This window comes from Nyctibius grandis, chromosome 6 (genome assembly GCF_013368605.1).
Source record: "Nyctibius grandis isolate bNycGra1 chromosome 6, bNycGra1.pri, whole genome shotgun sequence".
Classification (NCBI taxonomy): domain Eukaryota; kingdom Metazoa; phylum Chordata; class Aves; order Nyctibiiformes; family Nyctibiidae; genus Nyctibius; species Nyctibius grandis.
In genome coordinates, this window is record NC_090663.1 from 31840658 (window position 1) to 31859394 (window position 18737).

Genomic DNA, 18737 nt, shown 5'->3' on the forward strand with positions numbered 1-18737 from the left:
TTTCAGGTAGTTGTAGAGAACAATAAGGTCTCCCCTCAGCCTCCTTTACTCCAGGCTAAACAATCCCAGTTCCCCCAGCTGCTCCTCATAGGACATACCCTCGAGACCCTTCACCAGCTTTTTTGCCCTCCTCTGGACTCGCTCCAGCAGCTCAATGTCCTTCTTGTAGCGAGGGGCCCAAAACTGAACACAGTATTCAAGGTGCAGCCTCACCAGTGCCAAGTACAGAGGGATGATCACTTCCCTAGTCCTGCTGGCCACACTATTCCTGATACAGGCCAGGATGCTGTTGGCCTTCTTGGCCACCTGGGCACACTGCTGGCTCATGTTCTCAGATGGACATGGACTGCCTCCTGTCCTCCTCGGTGCCCAGGGCCTCCCGAAGTGGGAGGATGGGGACAGAGGGAGGGAGGAGTGTCATACAGTGCCAGACCTATCCCATTCTTAAGCACTGCCAGGAGATGGAGAAAAAAACTGCACAGAAGCTTTTGAATGAAGAAGACCCGAACCATGAGGTCTTTGGCTGAGGGAGCTGGGTCTCTTTAGCTTAGAGAAGAGGAGACTGAGGGGTGACCTCATTAATGTTTCTAAATATGTAAAGGGCAAGTGTCAAGAGGATGGAGCCAGGCTCTTCTCAGTGACATCCCTTGACAGGACAAGGGGCAATGGGTGCAAGCTGGAGCACAGGAGGTTCCACTTAAATTTGAGGAAAAACTTCTTTACGGTGAGGGTGACTGAACACTGGAACAGGCTGCCCAGAGAGGTTGTGGAGTCTCCTTCTCTGGAGACATTCAAAACCCGCCTGGACGCGTTCCTGTGTGATATGGTCTAGGCAATCCTGCCCCGGCAAGGGGATTGGACTAGATGATCTTTCGAGGTCCCTTCCAATCCCTAACATTCTGTGATTCTGTGATTCTGTGATTCTGTGATAAGTCCTGAATTTCCCTGCAGTCAGCAGAAAAAATCCAAACCTGAACCCTCCACTTCCTTGTGCCCAGGACACTGAGGTGAAATGGAGAAGTCAAAATGATTCCTACTTCATCCTCATCACTGTGGTCAACCAGAGGTGTGGTGAGAGGGGACCAGGATTTGTCCCTAGCCTACAGATACACTGTTAAGCTTCTTCAGTAGCTTATGAGACAGGCAGGAAGTCTGTTCATCCCTAACCCCCTTGAAGCCTTCTGTGGTGATGTGGATGACTCTTACAAGGATGAACTTCAACCCTGGAGACAAACAGGGACCTTTCTGCACCCTTGCCCTTTAGCTGCAAATCTGACCATGCAGCAATGGGTCGCTGTTTTATCACCAGTCCTGCTGCTTTTCTGAAAACATCCTGCTTCAAAGGGACTTTCTGGTCAGTGTTAAAGTCATGGAATCTGTGTCTGCCAATGCAGGGAGATAAATTTCAACAAAAAAAAACAGGAGAAAAGTCACAATTTCGTAAGATCTGTTGTCATGCAGCTACCATTGTCACAAGGGAGAGGAAAAGTGGAGTCTGAGGTTTTACCAAGCTCCCACAGAGGGGTGTGTTTTTTTGGAGGGAGGGGGAGGTTGTCACAGAGGTTGCAGAAGCTGGAGTTCACAACATTTTATTTGTATTGTTTCAATTCATTCACTCACACGCCCTCAAGGGATGTTTTATTTTTTAAAATTGCTGTTTCTGCTAAAAAATGCATGGTGTGAATCAGTGTGATTAGACGCTCCTTTCCCCAAAAATATTTTTTTGGATCTCTACTATTCTATCTCTCTGCTATATAGGTGTAAAAACTAGAAGTTCGCCCGTGTACACAAAACTTCATTTTCTTCCTAATTCATTCCAATGAAATTCAAGAGAATAATTTGCTAAAGCCAATGGAATAGTATCTGTATATAACTAATCTAAGCGAAGAAAAAATCAAGCATGTTGATATTACTCTTTTCTTTACTTCTGCCATCTTCCGTAACTTCCTCTGTCTGAGTACTGGAATAGCAGACAGAGTAACAACTAGAGATTAGATCCTTGAGCCAAACAAATCAACTAGGTAAGAGGAATTGAACGATATAGGGGGATAACTTACAACCCCTATTTTCTTGGCTTATTTTATTTTCACTGTTTGTAGTGGGTTTTGTAGGACAGTTTGCAACTCTTTTAAGGATTTCAGTCCAGGTAGTAATTCAACTAGGCAGAGGATCAGTTGATAAAACTCTGATTAGATGTCACTTCTACAACTGAGCTATTTCACGGCCTGGCTTAACCTATGTTTAGTCTAACAGATAAATGTTTAGAGTTCCCCAAGACGCTGAAGTGAAGTTAATATAAAGTCTCACCAAACCTGGTCAATCCATAAAGCTTTCTTTGTTTTTAGCTTTCAACTCACATGTTTTGCTGAAGTTAAGCTCTGCAGCTTAAATTCACGGTTTACTCATACATTAATCCATAAATTTAAAATAAGAAGCATAATCAGCTCAGAGTTTTGCAGTGCTGCAACAGTGCAAGATGATGGAAGACATGTGGCTTGGCATGCTCAGCACCATTGGAGTTAACCGCAAGGGTTCTTGACAGATTAAGTCAGCCAGTTTCTCTCTTCCCTTTCCTCCTTACTCTCCTTGAACAAGATAAGACATTCAAGGTGATGATAGCCCTTTCACAAACTATTTCACTATTTCACAGACTGGTCAGGTGCTTGGAGACAAGAGAAGGGAGCAGATAGGGTCTCACCACCACTACAACATGGATGACACGGCTTGTGCAGCCCTGGCAGAAGTGTATCTCCATGGACTGCTGGAAATTACCAGCTTCAAGTGACTTTGAAATTACAGATGGGTGATCTCCATTCACCTACTACAGTTAAATCCAGGACCAGCATACTCTGTCCTTATTTGATCTTGTCTCTGTACATTTACTGTAGTGGTTACAATGGAGTCCGTGTCCAAGAGTGCCCTATATTTTTAAACCAGTTCAGTTCTCCTCCACCAAACAGAATAAACATGCTGCCATCATGCTGTGCAGTGTTCAAGGCCACGCTTCCCTGATAACCTTGATCCCTTGGTGCTGCTGTACGAAGTGGGGCAGATGTGTGGGAGAGGCAAGAGCAGAGGTGTTAAGAAAACAGGAATTGAGAGGAAGCAAGGGAAAGACAAAGATTTAGGGTAGCCAGGAGCAGTCACGTGGAAAATGGCTAAGGAAACCAAAACATAGCCTGGAACTGGTGATGACAGAGACTGAATGAGCATTACAAGTCATGTCAAGGAAACCAACAGAAAGATTCTTATTTAAAGAGTTTCAAACCTGCTTCTTCTCTCAAAATACATATAGGGCAGAAGCAGCTGATTCGCACTTGGCAGATAGCATCAAGAAAGTTTATGTAACACTGCAAAAAGATAAGCACCTATTTAAGAGCAAACTTATTTTTACCCAGCATGCAAGCAAATCAAGCTCTCTCATCACAGACAAAAAACCTTCACGCTGTCAGCTGTTAGTTCTCTTGGTGTTGTAAAGCACCACAGGGCACAAAATCAGTATGGTATTTTTTGTGTTGGTTGTCAACCTCTATTTGCTGGGGATTTGAAAAACAGAGGAGATGTGAAGCACAGGAAGATTTGGACAACAATTAGCAGACCTTAACAAAAAGCAAGGAGACCATCACAAATCTGGGAAATACATTTTCTCGCTAAGAAAGAGACTGTTAACCTCTCTGCAATACTGAGTTAGCAAAAATATAAGGGATGTAACTAAGCATCTGCTGAAGAAGAAAGGGAAGGGAAGGGAAGGGAAGGGAAGGGAAGGGAAGGGAAGGGAAGGGAAGGGAAGGGAAGGGAAGGGAAGGGAAGGGAAAAGGAAGACGGGCAGATTGTGTTGCGAGGTAAGTGGAACAGAAGCAAATGTGTTTTGGAAATATCTGATATGGATTACAGTTCATCAGCTCTAGAAGAGAGTTATGTGGTCTTGGCCTCCCTTTATAAATTTCTTTTGTTCACTTGGGTCATGTTACTATTATTCAAGCCTATATTATAAAAAAGGCAGATCTGTGGGACTTGGCATTTACTTGCTTTGTCAGCTCTACATATTAAGTGCAAGTTTATATGTACACTATATATCTTTTTAAATACTCTGTCCTGTTTTAGTCTATTCTCTTCTGATTTATTTTGAACTCAAAGACCATAACTGTAAGTGCCTTCAGACCTACAGATGCTTAGACCACTGGGGAAAGAGCAGAAAAAAAGTGAAACGCAGCAACCATTACTGTCCAAGTTCATTGCACTCATGCCTTGGAAGGATAGAACAAGAATGTACTGGAATTTAATCTCCTCTGAGGGAAGAAACTGGAAGCAGCATGTTTGCTAGAAGCAATGCACGCCCAATCCACTAAAAACAATCAAGATGTACAAAATTTAAATGCAATTTAAAAATGGACACTGAGAAAATTCACAGACACAGCACCAAGGAAAGTGCATTTGTATGGCCATACCCTTGCCCTATGACAGCACAGAGCAGGTGTGGAGAACACAGTACATACCCAACACTGGCGGCTGTGTGGGATGCACAGGACTCTGCCAGATCTATGTCAGGGCCCAGGCCACAGCAGGGGGGCATGAAGACAGCATGGATTGCAGTAGCCACAACTGGACGCCCATGGCAGGATCTTCTCAGCATTTCTAGACTGATTTACTAATATTAGTAGTATCAATATTTCCATCACAGTCTGGGTTGGGCCAAAGTAGCAGCAACTGGCACTTTCAAATATGCTCATCCCCACAACAGATCCCAGTGACAACTATAATCACAGCAGTGCCAAAAGCAGAAAAGAAACACTAGTGTATACACACTGCATTTGGGAAAGAAATGCATTCACCCTTCCTCCAGCAGTGCCACCTTCCTGTTGTAACTACAAACCAGGTAGTAACGCTCAAAGGAGAGATGTGCCAAATGTTTAAACCAGAGCCAGTGGCAAGGCTCCTTCGGGAGTTGACAAGGGCAAGTCACAACCACCTCCTGGGATTCCTGATCCTGTTTGGCAAAGGGCTGTGTTGCAACATGTGCGCTTCATACACAGCGCTTATTTCTGACTGGAGTTTAGCCTCTTGGCAGAAGATGCTCATACAGATCAAGTGAAAGTCTTGCTCATCCATATCAACCTACACATCCTCATATAGTAGCAGCAGCTCAGCGTACTCTTTGCTTCCATTGGTCTCCTGTGGATCACAGGACAGATTTGCTTAAACACACCCATCTCCCCTACATAAAACCCTGCTCCATGTGGGATGTTTTCTGGCCTTTCTTACTGTTGAGTTGTTATAAAATCCACAAGTGAAGAGGCCTCTGCAGATGCTCCCATGAAACCATTCCACTACTCATTTTACATGGGAAGGAAGGCTAAAAAGAGTGGGACATCACCAGTACTAACTGAATGTTAAAAATAACATATAACAGTAATGCTTATCACATATGAGAGGAGAAAAGAAAATACCTGAATTATGCTTTCAAAAATAGTACTTTCTGTTCTTAATAAAACATAAAATATAACAAGGCCATCAGTCTGCTAATCTTATCAGTTCACTAAGTTCTGCAGAGGAGAGAGGAAAATACAATCCTTAAAGCATGTCAGATTCCCTTCACGCTCTGTTTTAAGAGGTTACTACATTATTGAAATTCTACATTAAGAATATATTACACACTGTCTAGTGAATGATGGGACTGCAGTGCATAATATAGAGAGGTGTAAGCTTCCCAATATGTGCACATGAAATGACTTGCTGACTCAAAACAGTTGCTTCCTGCCAACGTGATTTCAAGACAGTCAAGGAGGGAAAAATAAATCCCAAAGTAATATACTGATGATCGAATTTTGCAGCTGAAATTTGTACCACTGAAGACATTTTATTATTTATTTTACATTATTTAGGTAAATAATATGCAGTGAGTTAGTAGAAGAGCAAATAAAAAATGAGCATAGCTCCAGCGACTGCAAATAGCAGTGTCATGGAGCAAGACTACTCCACAAGGACAGAGGACTCAATGGTGATTATTTCCTCCTCACCCAGGTATCCATTGTACTCAGCTCGGGGTCTTGATAAAAAGCAGAGGGAATGAATACCAGAGCAGATACAGCCAGTGCTATGTGTGATCATTACAAATCTTGTTGCTTGCACTGCTGAGAAGAACAAGACTTTATCAATAAAGTTTGATGGTGCTGCCAACAGAAATTCAACAGAAAGGAGACAGAAACTTCCCAGAAATAGGCTTGACTTGCTCACTGTTAGTGTCAGCCTCTTTTCCTTCATATAAGGAAGACATATTGTACAATATGTAGAAGTTATGGATGTTTCACTGTTCACTTTTTTTTGTGTAAAAGTTGTACAGCATCTGTTGCAATCTCCAGCTGTTTCACTAGGTTGCTCCTGAACTTGCTTCAGTCTATATTCAGAACCTGTTGTCAGTTAATAAATTATATGAATGAATAAAGCATGTTCTATAGAAAGCCCACGGATTCACTGGCTAAATTCAGTTTTCACCAGCTGCAACTTTGCTGAGGCCTAGGGGTGAATTCAGCTTTCTAAGATGTTAAAAAAAAAAAGTTCACACTCTTAATCCCAAAATAGAGTTCATCTCCAAGGCAGCAATCCTTCAGTGGCAGTGGGGTTTTAGTCATGACATATGCCATGTCATTGACTAACAGATACCTCCACTGAGGTGCCAGTTCAACACTGAGGGACCAGCCTGGACCCTCCTTTTGAAACAGGAAGCCTCAAGCAGCCACATCTGGGCTGTCACACAGGCTATGCTATTAGTCCAACGTTACCAGCGATGTTCACAGAATCACAGAATGTTAGGGATTGGAAGGGACCTCGAAAGACCATCTAGTCCAATCCCCCTGCCGGAGCAGGATTACCTAGATCATGTCACACAGGAACGCGTCCAGGCGGGTTTTGAATGTCTCCAGAGAAGGAGACTATAATGTTACTATAAAAACTCTGCTTTTGTGCCCTGTGTTGTTGGCATCCTCGTGTACCCAGTCACCACATGGCTCGGGGGGGCAGTTTGGACACGCAGTCACATGCCAAGATGCAGAAAACCAGTTCTAGTTCCTGAACGATAGCTCTGCTCATGGAGGAGGTCACAAAATGCAGCTGGCCGCTCTGTAGTCCAGGGACCTTAAAGGCAGATTCCCCCAAAAAATCAAGAGAGTTAAAAAAAACCAAGACGACCCTCAGACCTACTAGTCTGTTTCCCTACAGTGAAACAAGCTGCGATGCAGCTGATCTCAGAACCACTATTCAGAGCAGGATTTAAGCTATGACAGGCATAAGAGCTCTGCAAGAGCAGTGTTTATCCTCGCGTTGCAGGACAGCCCTGTTCTGCCAGATTTGCCAAAGAAATAGCTCAAGGAAAAATATCCTTGTCACGCTGCCAGTGCCAGTGCTAAACTAGGTTAATTGTCAGAGATGCGGAGGTCGGCCAAACTTGCAGCATATGGCCTGTGTGGCTTATTGTTTGTTGCTTGTGAGTAACCACTGACCTCCTGCAACTCCCATCACCTCACTCCTTCCTCCTACTGCACTGGCCCTCCAGGGATCCCCCGTGCTTTCCCCTCTCTGGTACCCATCCCAGAACCAGCCTCTGAGTGGGATGAGGTTTACCCACTCTGTGCTTCGCTTACGTGGGCAAGGCATGTAAGAGCACTTCTTATGAGCAGCCTACACAAAAATCAAACATAACTGAGACGTAACTCATTCATGAAAAGAAACCTTTCTGCCAACCATAATTATTGCATTGCCTTTCCAGCTTGGCAGGGTTTCTCTCTTTTGGGCTGGCTCAGGTTTTACTTTTGGCAACAAAATGTATTTGCTGAGACTGACGCTGGCCAATGTCAGCCTTTTCCAAAGGTGTGAGAAGGCTCCAGCCATAAGAAAATGTGCCAGCAAAGGAAAAGTTCTAATTCTGATCTCAAGTGTGTGTAGGTAGCTGTGAATGGGGTAAAGGCGAGTTTCATGCATGCACAGAAGGAATAAAGCAGGATCTTTCTCAAAGTATAACTGAAATGCCAACTTTCATTACACACAAAATTCCCAGGCAGAATCAACAAATTCTTAAAGCTCTCAAAGGGTTTTTGGTTTCTGGAGATGTCCCAGACGAATTTATTTCTGCACCTAGGATGACAGAGCTGGGGAAAAAAGATGCTAACCAGTAACACTGACTCATGCCATGAAAACGCAGCACACTCTAACCCAGATTGTGGAACCAGGCGGGATGTGCAGGTGGGGAAAGGTACCGTCTCTGGGAGAAGATGGAAGAAGGCAGGGGAGAGACCCACACCCCTCGGTGCTGCTAAGAGGAAAACACCGCATATTTGGCAGAGTGCAATTAGTCCTTGAGCAGAGTGACCAGAACCAGAACAGTCGTGGTCAGTGGAAACAGTTACTTTCTGCTGCTCCTCCTATGCTAGCAGCATAGCCTGTATCAAACCCTCCTGAATACGCCACCTAAAGTATTTAGAAAATTCATATTGGGCACCTCAACACCATGAGTTTAGACTACAACGCCTTCTGTACTTTTAAGAATAATACAGTGTATTTGCAGTTCACCTACATGCGCTCCTGCACAATCGGCACTGTGTGCATGAGCTGGTCAGGAGCCAGGGGAGCTGGTGGAGTGGGGTCGGACACAAGGCAGGGAGGGGACAGGTTGGGGAAGTGACTCTAGCTGTTGCTGGAGATCCTGGGAGAGATCACAGAAGTCTAAAGGAAAACCAGCTCCTGCGAGGATCTGCCATCCTTGCAGAGAACTTGGGGAGAAAGAAAGGGAGCCTGAGAGTGCCCAGTGCCTGCTGCTCCCCTGCACCACAGTACCTGCTTGATGTAAGGTAATATCGAGATCAGAGGCTTTCCCAAAGAGGATATTTGAGACAGGAAGAGTCAGGAACTGAGAAGACTCTATTTCTTGCTTCCACGCAAGATGTCAGAGTTTGCCATGTTTCCATCCCGGCCCCTTTGTGAGTCTGTAGCATAGGGGTGAAGCTAAGGGGAAGCCCTCCACGCACCCATGCCTTTCTGCTTTAATTCACCTCAATTCTGCTTTTCCCAAGAGGCATCCAATTCTAGTACACAGGAAAAGAACCTTCGCATTTTATCCAAGCATGCTTTGCCTTGGTTATTTAACGCAGATGTTCTAAATATTTTATTTATATTTTCATTCAAGAATCTTTCCATTCAAGCCTTGCTTTCCAACACTTTCAGCTTTAATTAACCTTACAGCTTAACTTCAGCACAGATTTCCATACACGCAGCTTTGCACAGAGTAAGGAGGCCAACACGTGACTTGCAGTGAACTAACACATGAGCCCAAAAGGCGCTCCAGGCTTATCAATTTTGTCATGAATAATGTGTGCCCTGTTCTCCCCAGCCTCCGTGCAGCGAACTTCATAAGGACAGACTTGAAGCCAAACACAAGTTTCCCCACTGAGTTGAACAGAAATTAGAGTTGGCTGCACGGTTAAGCTCAGGGCTGGTAGGGGGCTGAGGAGGGTGCACCTAATATTTTGAACTAAATCACACTTACCATCAAAAAAAGACATGCTCAAGGACACTGGGAGACAGTTGGCGCTTGCATGTCTTCTTTTTAAATTGAAAGAACAGAGAAACAAAATTCTGCTGGCTATTCCAGCCAAAAGTGCTGTTTTGAAATTTAAGACAGTAGTTATTGTATAAAAGTTATATGGAGAAACTTGATCCAGTTAATTTGGTGAGATCCCTTTGACCATTTTACATAAAACCCGTGAGGGGTGAGAAAAAAAGAAGTAATTTTTCACATGTGGGAGTAGGTTGTGCATTTCACTCTAACAAACAACAGATTTAAAAAAAATGGCTTGATTCAAATTAGTGGGGTGGATCTAGCTGGTGGATTAACAGCACTGACTAAGGCCAGGAGCTGTTTAATCCTTGGAGGGAAGCGGCGCCAGCAAGCACGGCTGCCACAGGCTCCCCAGCACTCGACCTGTGCTGAGCACACGCGATGCCCGACACCCTCCCGGGCACTCGCTTGGTCAGCACGGCCACGTGCCGAAGGGCGATTAGGTTGGAAACCACCCCATGCTTTCCATGTGACTGAGGTCCTCAGAGGGACAAGGTGAGGTTATTCACTGCCTAGTCTTGCATCCTTCTTCCCTTTGCAGTTTTAATTCTAAGTGGCTCATTGAGCTCAAAGTTCAGAAAATCCTTCTATTGAGAAATTGCCCACTGCACAGGTCCTGCTTTGAAGTGAGAGGGATAGTGTTGGAGGCTGGTTTCCCTTGGTGTGAGCAGTGCCACCAGGTCCTCACTCCCAGGAAAGCCTTCTGCAGTGGTCATAGGCTGCCTCTCCAACCACACACCTTGTTTTTAACCAGGGGGAATAACATGCACTTCCTCAAAAGAATGCTTGGGCAAGTATTTCCTTTCTGAAGATATTTTAGATAAGAAAGAAAGAGAGCAGATGCCTGTCGAAGCAGCTTTCCAAGCATATAAAGAAGGCATGGACCCTGGACTGGGGTCTCCCCAAGAGCCATGCAGAGCCTTCTGATGCTGAGAGCCATTGGGCTGGTGTGGCTACATTCCACCCCCTTCCAGAGGTTTCTTGAGGCACCTCACACATTTCTCTTGTCCTTCTGCCAGGTGTTTCCATGGGCTTCCCCTCAGGAGAGAGCACCCCGGCTTACCATGGGCTGCTCCTCACTATTTGGCTAAGAGCAAGGACAAGCAGAGCATCTGTGCTGAGATCTTTGCTGGGGGCAAGGGAGGGACAACAGACAATGGCCAGGGAAGTGGTTTTAGTGCAGGCAACAGTGTCAGCAGATAGGTATTTCCTTGCTGAGAATACCTATAATTATCAGACTGATAATAGAAAACTAAAAATAGCAGCACCCAACATCTGTCCCATCAAGTGCCACTGCAACACGTCTGCACACCTCTCTTTCCTACCTGTGTGGCATCCAGCTGAAGTGCAAAGGTCTGACGCAGCCCTTCCCCAACTTAATTTCTCCTCTTCAACTCTCCTAATATCTCCTCTTTATTTCTTAGACGGATTCCAGAGCCTGCATCTCCAGATGGGCTCTGGGCTATACTGTAACCCCTATTCTCCAAGCAGCCTGTTCCGCACTTACAAAAAAACCCACCCTCGAAGTAACGCAAACCCCTGCAGTGCAACACAAATAACCTAACTTTGTTTGAACAGGGTAGAAGGGAAGAGATGGGCTGTATGAGCAGGAGGGCAGTGCAAATCCCAGCACTCTTATTCTTTCTCTTGTGCCGGCACCAGTGATGGTAACCACATCCCTGATGATGCTCCAGCTCTTCCCTTGCAGCTCGCACCCCCGCCGGCCCCCTCCTCCCCCTTGGCTGGTATCTCTGGTGGCTGCTGGCCAACAAAATAATGAGTCCTGACTGAGGCCAGTATTTGTACTGGCCAGGAACCAAAGGTAGTGTGATAATGAAAAAAAAAGTTTTACGCTTACTATGGTCTAGTTTTGAGCCATGGGGCAAGCCATCAGATATGCTATACACGGCGGTGACTGTTTGGTTGCATGCGGGGAAGGATTTACGAAGCTGTCTCTGTGGGCTTTGGGGCACAAAAGGGCTGGGGCAGTAAACCTGTGCACCCAGGTGCAAGGCTGTCCTGGACACCAGTGCCCATGCTGTCCCACTCACAAACTTTGCATGAAAAATGTCCTGCATACAAGTGCCTGAGCAACTGAAGTAGCAACCTATAGGTTGTAACATTCATATAAAGTGATTAAACAGGACTGAAAACAGTATTCCTTTTTCTCTTTCAACTGCTACTATTAGAGAGGACCTTGAATCCATCCCACAGATTAGTACATCAGTGCCTTGTGCAGCACCCAGAGGCACCGAATACACACGGAGGAGGAGGAGGAGAAATTCCCAAAATGAGCTCAAACTGCCCAGTGCCTTTTTGGATTATGTCAGCCCCAGAAAATCCTGCTTCCTGCTGCCCTGGCCAGAGAAGGAGTGGTGTGCGAGGTCCTGAGCACCGGCTCCCAGCGCCAGGTAGCATCCAGGGCTGGGCACTGGGGAGGGGACATACACCTCCCATTGCTGACAACCGATGGTGCACGTCCAAGCCCCAGCCCACAAGCACTCAGTTAAGAACGTTGCTGACATCCAGTGAGACTAACATCTCTGTGGGTTAGAAGGCTAAATAAATAAGAGATGAATAGCTACCGTACATTGTAGCCCTTTACCCTGGGAGAATCAGAGAACCTGAATTCCCCAAGAAAAACAAGTAATCTGTGTCTGCGCCTGTGCTCTGATTAATCTCATCAGTTTGTTTTCCTGGAAACTAGATGTCCCAGATGCTATTGTTTCCATTATAAGTGTTCATCTGCTCTGTTTTGAGCTTGATTGTTCCTGTAGCCTGCTTGGCTTAACTGCTTTTTGGTTTTTGTTTTTCTTTTTTTAAATTAACAAAATGCCAGTAAATTAAAATAAGAACATAGCTGCAACCATCAACGCCAGATTTGCTAAATGTTTAAAACACCTACGGTATACAGAAATCCTGAGCAGTTGTATGCAGCGTGACTATATTATTAATAGTTGCCACGCACATCACACAAAGATCTCAAAAGGGGACTTTGTGTTTCTGCAAAACACTGCTATTTTTGTCTGACAGTAGAGACAAAATCATTTGGAAATTAGTCTCATTGGTACTAATCACAACTGTTACTAAAACATGCCCACAGTCATTTTTCATTTTTGAGCAGTATTAGCCATTTCATTCATTATCTCAAGGAACATCTTGGAGTCTATAATTTGTTAAAACACAAACAAAACATAATTAATTAAAACATACTGGAGCAAATATCTATTTCTATTCATAAAAGCCCTATCAACTAGTACAATAAGGTTGAAGCACAAATTAAACTAGTATCATTTACAGATGATACCATAGAATATTTGTTTTATGGGTTGGAAAGATCAGCTATGGGGTTGTTTGAGGTGGGGTTTTTTAAAGACATGAAGATATATGCATGGATTGCTACATTTAAATTTGCATTCTAGAGAAAATAACATTCCGCTGTGGGCAAAAACACAAATATGGGAAATTTCTTTCCTGTCTCAAGTGAATTATTTCTGGTGAAAAGCTTCTCAGCGTTTTGCTACAGGCATGCAGCGTTACACACAGAACATTATGCATGTACACACAGAGACCGCTCTACTGGGGGTGTCTATCCTGATGGTCCCCTCTACGCCCAGCTCCCCTGCAAAGCTATTTATGGAAAGTAAAGAAAAGATACAGATTCAGAAAAGGAACAAAAAAAAAACAAACCCAAACTCAACAACCACCAAAAATGCTGGCAGAGAAAAGCAAGTTGATAAGGTAAAAGGCAGCTTCACTCAGTAAGTCTCAACTGCTTCCAAAGCAGAAAGCGATGGGGACGTACTGCTATTATTAGCCCTCCGTATGGGAAGCAGCTAGTTCGCAGCACGGCTTGAAGCTGTAGGCAAGGCGTTGCAGGATTTTCTTGGCACGTACGCACATGCACAGACACACAGGCAGGCAGACAGACCCCTCGAAACGCTCATGGCGAGCCCCTTCCCGCCGCTCGGGTGAGACAGACAGACAGAGAGCACGACGCCGGCGCGACTGCGCGTACTCACAGCTCGGAGTACAAGAAGTGCAGGTTGCCCACATTGTCTATGTAGTTTGCAGGACTTAGCCAAGGTAGGACCAGTAACAGGAGAGCCTTCATTTTCAGTGCAGGGCTGGCACTGCTGCTAGGTTTCCTCCTTCCAACTGTCTCTCTGTGCTGGTGGGACACACAACGTGAAGCTTTGTGCCAGCCAAGCCCCTTCTAAGCGAGCCTTTCCATTTCAACGCGATGGTAGCACACTAGGAATTGAGCTTAAATCCCTTAAACGAAGCTACACTGCAAAAATCATTGACCTGTAAGAGGATTACTCGATCTGGCTCTCGGATGGGTAGATGTGAGGGTTTAGGGACAGCACAGCGTGGTTGGCGAGACAGTGACTTATGCTGCAGAGCAGAGAGATGCCGGGGGAAGAGACCTGCCTCCTGCAGGATTTGGAGCGGTTCTTCAGAGGCAGCTGGTACATTTACATCACTGCCCACGAGCAGATGGGTTACGAGCTAAACTGCATCACAGAAGGGTGTAGCTGTCTGACAAGGGGGGAAAAAAATGCCCCCCGTGGAGTTTTGAAGGAGGCGATATCAGAAGACCACACCTTTTTAAAGCAAAACACCACAAAAGATCACAGCCAACTGCTGGCTGTCTGCATCTCAGTTTGAATCCCCAAATCCAGTCAGATGCTTTTGTGCAAACATAAATCATGATATAATCCAAGGATACGTCTCTTCTCGGGGTTGGTTTATTTTTTTTTGAAGGATGCAAGAGCAAACATTTTAAATAAGGATGCTTTCAATGGACTACTCCATGGTAACCAGTGTTTATAAAAAAAAAGTTCTCTCATCAATTACAAAGCGTAAAACAGTAAACTCACCTTGTCCCATCAGTGACCTCATCTCTGATCAAGGTAAGTTTTCATTTTCTCTCTGAGAACCAGGATTGGTCCGAGCCTGAATCATGCAAGAAATGCAAGGACTGCCAAACACCCTGGTGACTCTAGCGGAGTCTACTTTAATTTATTCACTGAGAACACAGATCACGTTCAGTCGAGATTTCAGATGGGCTCTGAGCTGTTCTCACTGCAGGCATCGGGTTGTTTATGATTATTATTTTATTTTTTTTATCAGCAAAGTCGCACACTTTCTCTCTTCGCTATTGATTCACCAGAGGGAAGGAGAACAGCGTCAGCTCAGGCTGCTCAGTCTGTGCCTGGGCACGCTGGAGCCGCTGCCTGAAGAGCACAATGTCCTTCTCCTCCCCTGCTCTGCCATGAGTTGGAGGTGGGATGGCAAGGGAGGTTTCTGCATTTCTGAGAATGAAATTAGGCAGAGGCATACCTTTGGAGATAATTAATTAATGCTATGCTTAAAAAAAAATAAAGGTACTGCTCAGTCTCTGCAAACATAAGGCTGCAGAAGTCCCGCTTTAGGGGTCACTCGGAAAGTTCCCTCCTAATTCTTCCCTCGGGTAGGGATGCTAGTGAGGCTGCACCACCCACCCCCTGGAAAGCTGAACCCCCCAGCAGCAAAGGCTCCCCATGATTTCCTACTCCCCTGCCTCTGTCCTTTGACCTTAAGGTAACTCAGCCCTCCACACCAAGGAGGGAAAATCCATGTCATGAGTGGCAAAGAAGCAGCTGCCCAGCCTATGTAGCACTGCCTCGTACTGCACTACCTTAGAGGCTTTGGGCTTTGACGGGAAGGGAGATCATTGCTCCGTCTCTCCAGTCCCCTGCTCTCTGGGTTTTCAAAGCCGGGACTTGGTGGGGGGAGCCTGGCACAGGGGACAAGGGACAGCAAAATGCTGTGGGAACATGTCACTAAGCCAATTCCTCCTACTCCTGGTTGGGCTCAGGCCAAGTGAGCCACAGGCACAGGATCTTGAAGATCCTGAGGGGAAAATCCAGGCCACGGACATTCAGTAATAAGCACTGGAATAAAACTTGCCAGGCTTTTACAGGATCAAATCATGGTTTACAACACTGCAATTCTGCAAGGCATGTATGTGAAGGGTTTCTTTACGACTACCTCATGGAGGAGAAACCAAGACACTGGAGTGACTTGCACATGCCCATGTAGGAGAGTTGACACTAGAAATCAGGAATTGTGCTAGTTGTGAGGCTTCTGTATAAAAAACAAAATTCCAATTTGCTTGTTTATTGTGTGTGTGGGGGGGGTGTTTCTGCTAGTTTTACGGCCATAGCTCCATCATCTCTGGCCTGCTCTGGAGGCTGCTGTTGCCACCACCTCTTATGCCATGGGCCGTGAGACAGCAGCACCCTCAACGGGGAAAGCCAGGTCCAGAAATGGGTGGGCCAAGGGCACCCAAATTCACAAGCACATGAAAAGGGGGCTCTTGCCCTTTGCAAGGAGTTTATTGTTAATTTTTTTTTTCAGTTTTAGTAATGCAAAACTGTCAAACTTTTTGTTTGGTTAAACCACAGTGACTTCAGTGAATATGTTGAATAAATTCCTCACAAGAATCCAGGTGCTTTAGGAAATGTCATCTCCAGTTCAAGTGGGGACATGTTTGAACGGCAGGCTGCAGAGCCATTTCCAGTTACAGGGTTCAAGACCCAGAAGCCTGCAGCCATGTGCACACACGTCCATGCTCTGGCTCACCAGCCTGCTCACCTCTGACCCTCAGCATCACCATGTCTGTGCCGGAATGTGCCCTCAGCACCAGTCTGGAGCCCTGCGCTGGTCGTCCAGGGCTTCCTCTGCAATGCACAGGCAGAAGCACACATCTAGGAACATGACTCACCCCTGCAAACCACAGGGGAAGTCATTTCACTGGACAACAGATACAGACCACAAAAAAGGGCATCTCTTAAACCCCATCTCTCCTTGAATCCGAGGTGCTGTTACCCAGGCTATGCCAAAACATTTGTCTGCCATCAGAAATCACAGCCCTGAATGCATCTCTTCACTCTTCTGCCTTCCTTTCAAAAGGCAGAAGATGCAAGACAAAAGCAGCAACACATGCTTTTACCCTGCAAAACAGAGGATCATCCATCACCAGTTCTCTCCTTGCAGAGGAACCAAACTGCTCCCTGGAGATGTCTCTCCCAGAGGCAGGAGAGAGGCTGTCCTGACCACAGGAGAGGAAAGCCTGGAGGGGGAGGCCAGCCAGGGAGCTCTTCCCCACCGCGTTGGAGAAGCCAGGGCTCTGCGAGCCCCGTGGTGCGGTGCATGGGTAAATGCTCACCTGGAAGAAAGGAGCATTCAGCTCCAAAGACCAATACCAAACTGGAATATTTTCTGCTCTACTTCTCATATAGGTCATTTGTGATTCAAAAAAGGATTGAAGAAAGGGCAATTACAAAACCCTTAATGTACTACTAAAATATTTATGATAGCTTAGCTTCCCAAAACTCACAGATCTCTTCTTATGACTAAATACACACTTCCATTATGCAGCTAACCACAAGGTATCCGTCAGAACTGCTAATGATAGTATGAAGTACCTTGAATACATTTGATTCAAAAAAAAAGAGTGAGATATTGTCTTCTAAGTGGACTAAATTCAGCTCTAAATTAATGATACTGTAGGTGTTCATTGGGACTGAAATCTAGAAAACTTTCTTTACATTAATTGTCTATTTCAATCAGCATTAATTAAAGATATTTTTTCCTCTCCTTAAGAAAAATGGTGGAAAAAAGGTATATCAATAAAAACTTACTGGGTTTGGAAATGCTGTTCGAGGTGACCGCGTTGCACGACCTCCGAGCAGTGTTCTGTGAAAGGGCAGCTAACCATTAGCTTGTCCAGGAGGTTATTCACCAGTATGCTGGACTTCCTGCATGTCTGGAGGATCACAAGCTTGCGGTCCATGGGGCAGAAGTCTTTTTCCACGAGGAAGTTCGTAAGGCAGGCTGTGCAGAAGGTGTGACCACAGAGGGTGTCTAAAGGCTGAAGCAAAGGTTGCAGACAAATGTGGCATATCAAATCATCATCGACTTCTTCGGTGTAGCTGTACGAGTGGTTTTCTTCTGGTAAATGCGTTTGGCCGCAGGTGAGACAGAGTGGCAAGGAGCTGTCCTCCATTTCTTCTTCTTTCTGGCTCATAATCAGAATTGATGCAATTCAAAAGAGGGCAGACAGGAACACCCGACCTGTTTTCTATTTGTGAGAGCCGCAACAAGGCTTGTGTGCCATCAGATCTGTGGGGAAGAAAGCCAAAGGGTTATGTTCTGGATTGCTTTTTCTTACCATACTTACAGTGTGTATATGGATATGAAGTGCTCTAGCAGTTTTTAGGGAAGGATTGCATCTTTGGGAATAGGAGGGTGAAGCAAAGAAGCAACAAAAGAAAAAAAAAAGCGAGAGTTAACTCCAGGGAATTCTTTTCTCTTAAATCTAGTTCAATTTACACAATTACTCTAATTATAATGGAAGCTATCAAAATAGGGAGAAATACTACAGGAATTTAATGGTTGAAAACCTTAAATTAGCATATAATTGCAGTTCCAGTCAGCTGATTTTGTGGTCACATTACTTCTGCTGGAAAAGCAGCATCATGAGTAAGCAAACATTGCAAGATTGTGTGCAGAAATATAGGTAAGAATAATGGTTACTGTCCAAGCCGCCTCCTCAGCACAGCAAGGGAGAGCAGCAACTTCACCTAACACACATCAGCATACAGACACTGTACACACAGCTTGGGGGAGGACACTCTTGGGGTCATGAGGATTTAGAGCTTGGGACCCTCTAGACCATCCTCTTCCCACAGTGAATGGATCTCTGATTTTCAAAACCGTTGAACACAAGACCCCATCTTTTACATTATGCACAATGGCATTACAGAGAGCAAGAATGTACTTCGGGGAGAGTTCAGATCTTCAGTTCTTGTCTCGGGGACCTGCAACCCTGCATTCAAAGCTTGTCTGCTTATCCCCGCCATGGCACTGCTCTGGGTGCCTCAAGTCAAGAAGTTATAACCTTCTGCACCTGCATAAACAACTCAAAACTTCATTTTATTTCCCAAAGCACCAAATACCTCACTGAAAAGCTGAAGTGAAGTCCACAACACAATGCCAAGTACTGTATCACACAAAATTAGGCCTATTCCCATAATAATTTGTGTCACAGAAACCCAGTATGTCCCTAACTACAGACTCA

At 45.1% G+C, this 18737-nt stretch overlaps 1 protein-coding gene across 2 annotated transcripts in view; it reads right to left on the minus strand.

Annotated features, from left to right (window-relative positions):
* The window catches only part of LNX1 (ligand of numb-protein X 1), a 73816-nt gene extending 56132 nt beyond the window's left edge, over positions 1 to 17684 (minus strand). Inside the window, exon 1 of one of the 2 annotated variants that reach the window (XM_068403517.1) lies at positions 17299 to 17684. In XM_068403517.1, coding sequence (XP_068259618.1) covers positions 17299 to 17684 — 386 coding nt within the window. Of the gene's footprint in view, positions 1 to 13629; positions 13722 to 17298 lie in introns of those variants that run through there. The other variant, XM_068403518.1, reaches the window with a different exon arrangement.
* Positions 17685 to 18737: the final 1053 nt, after the last annotated feature.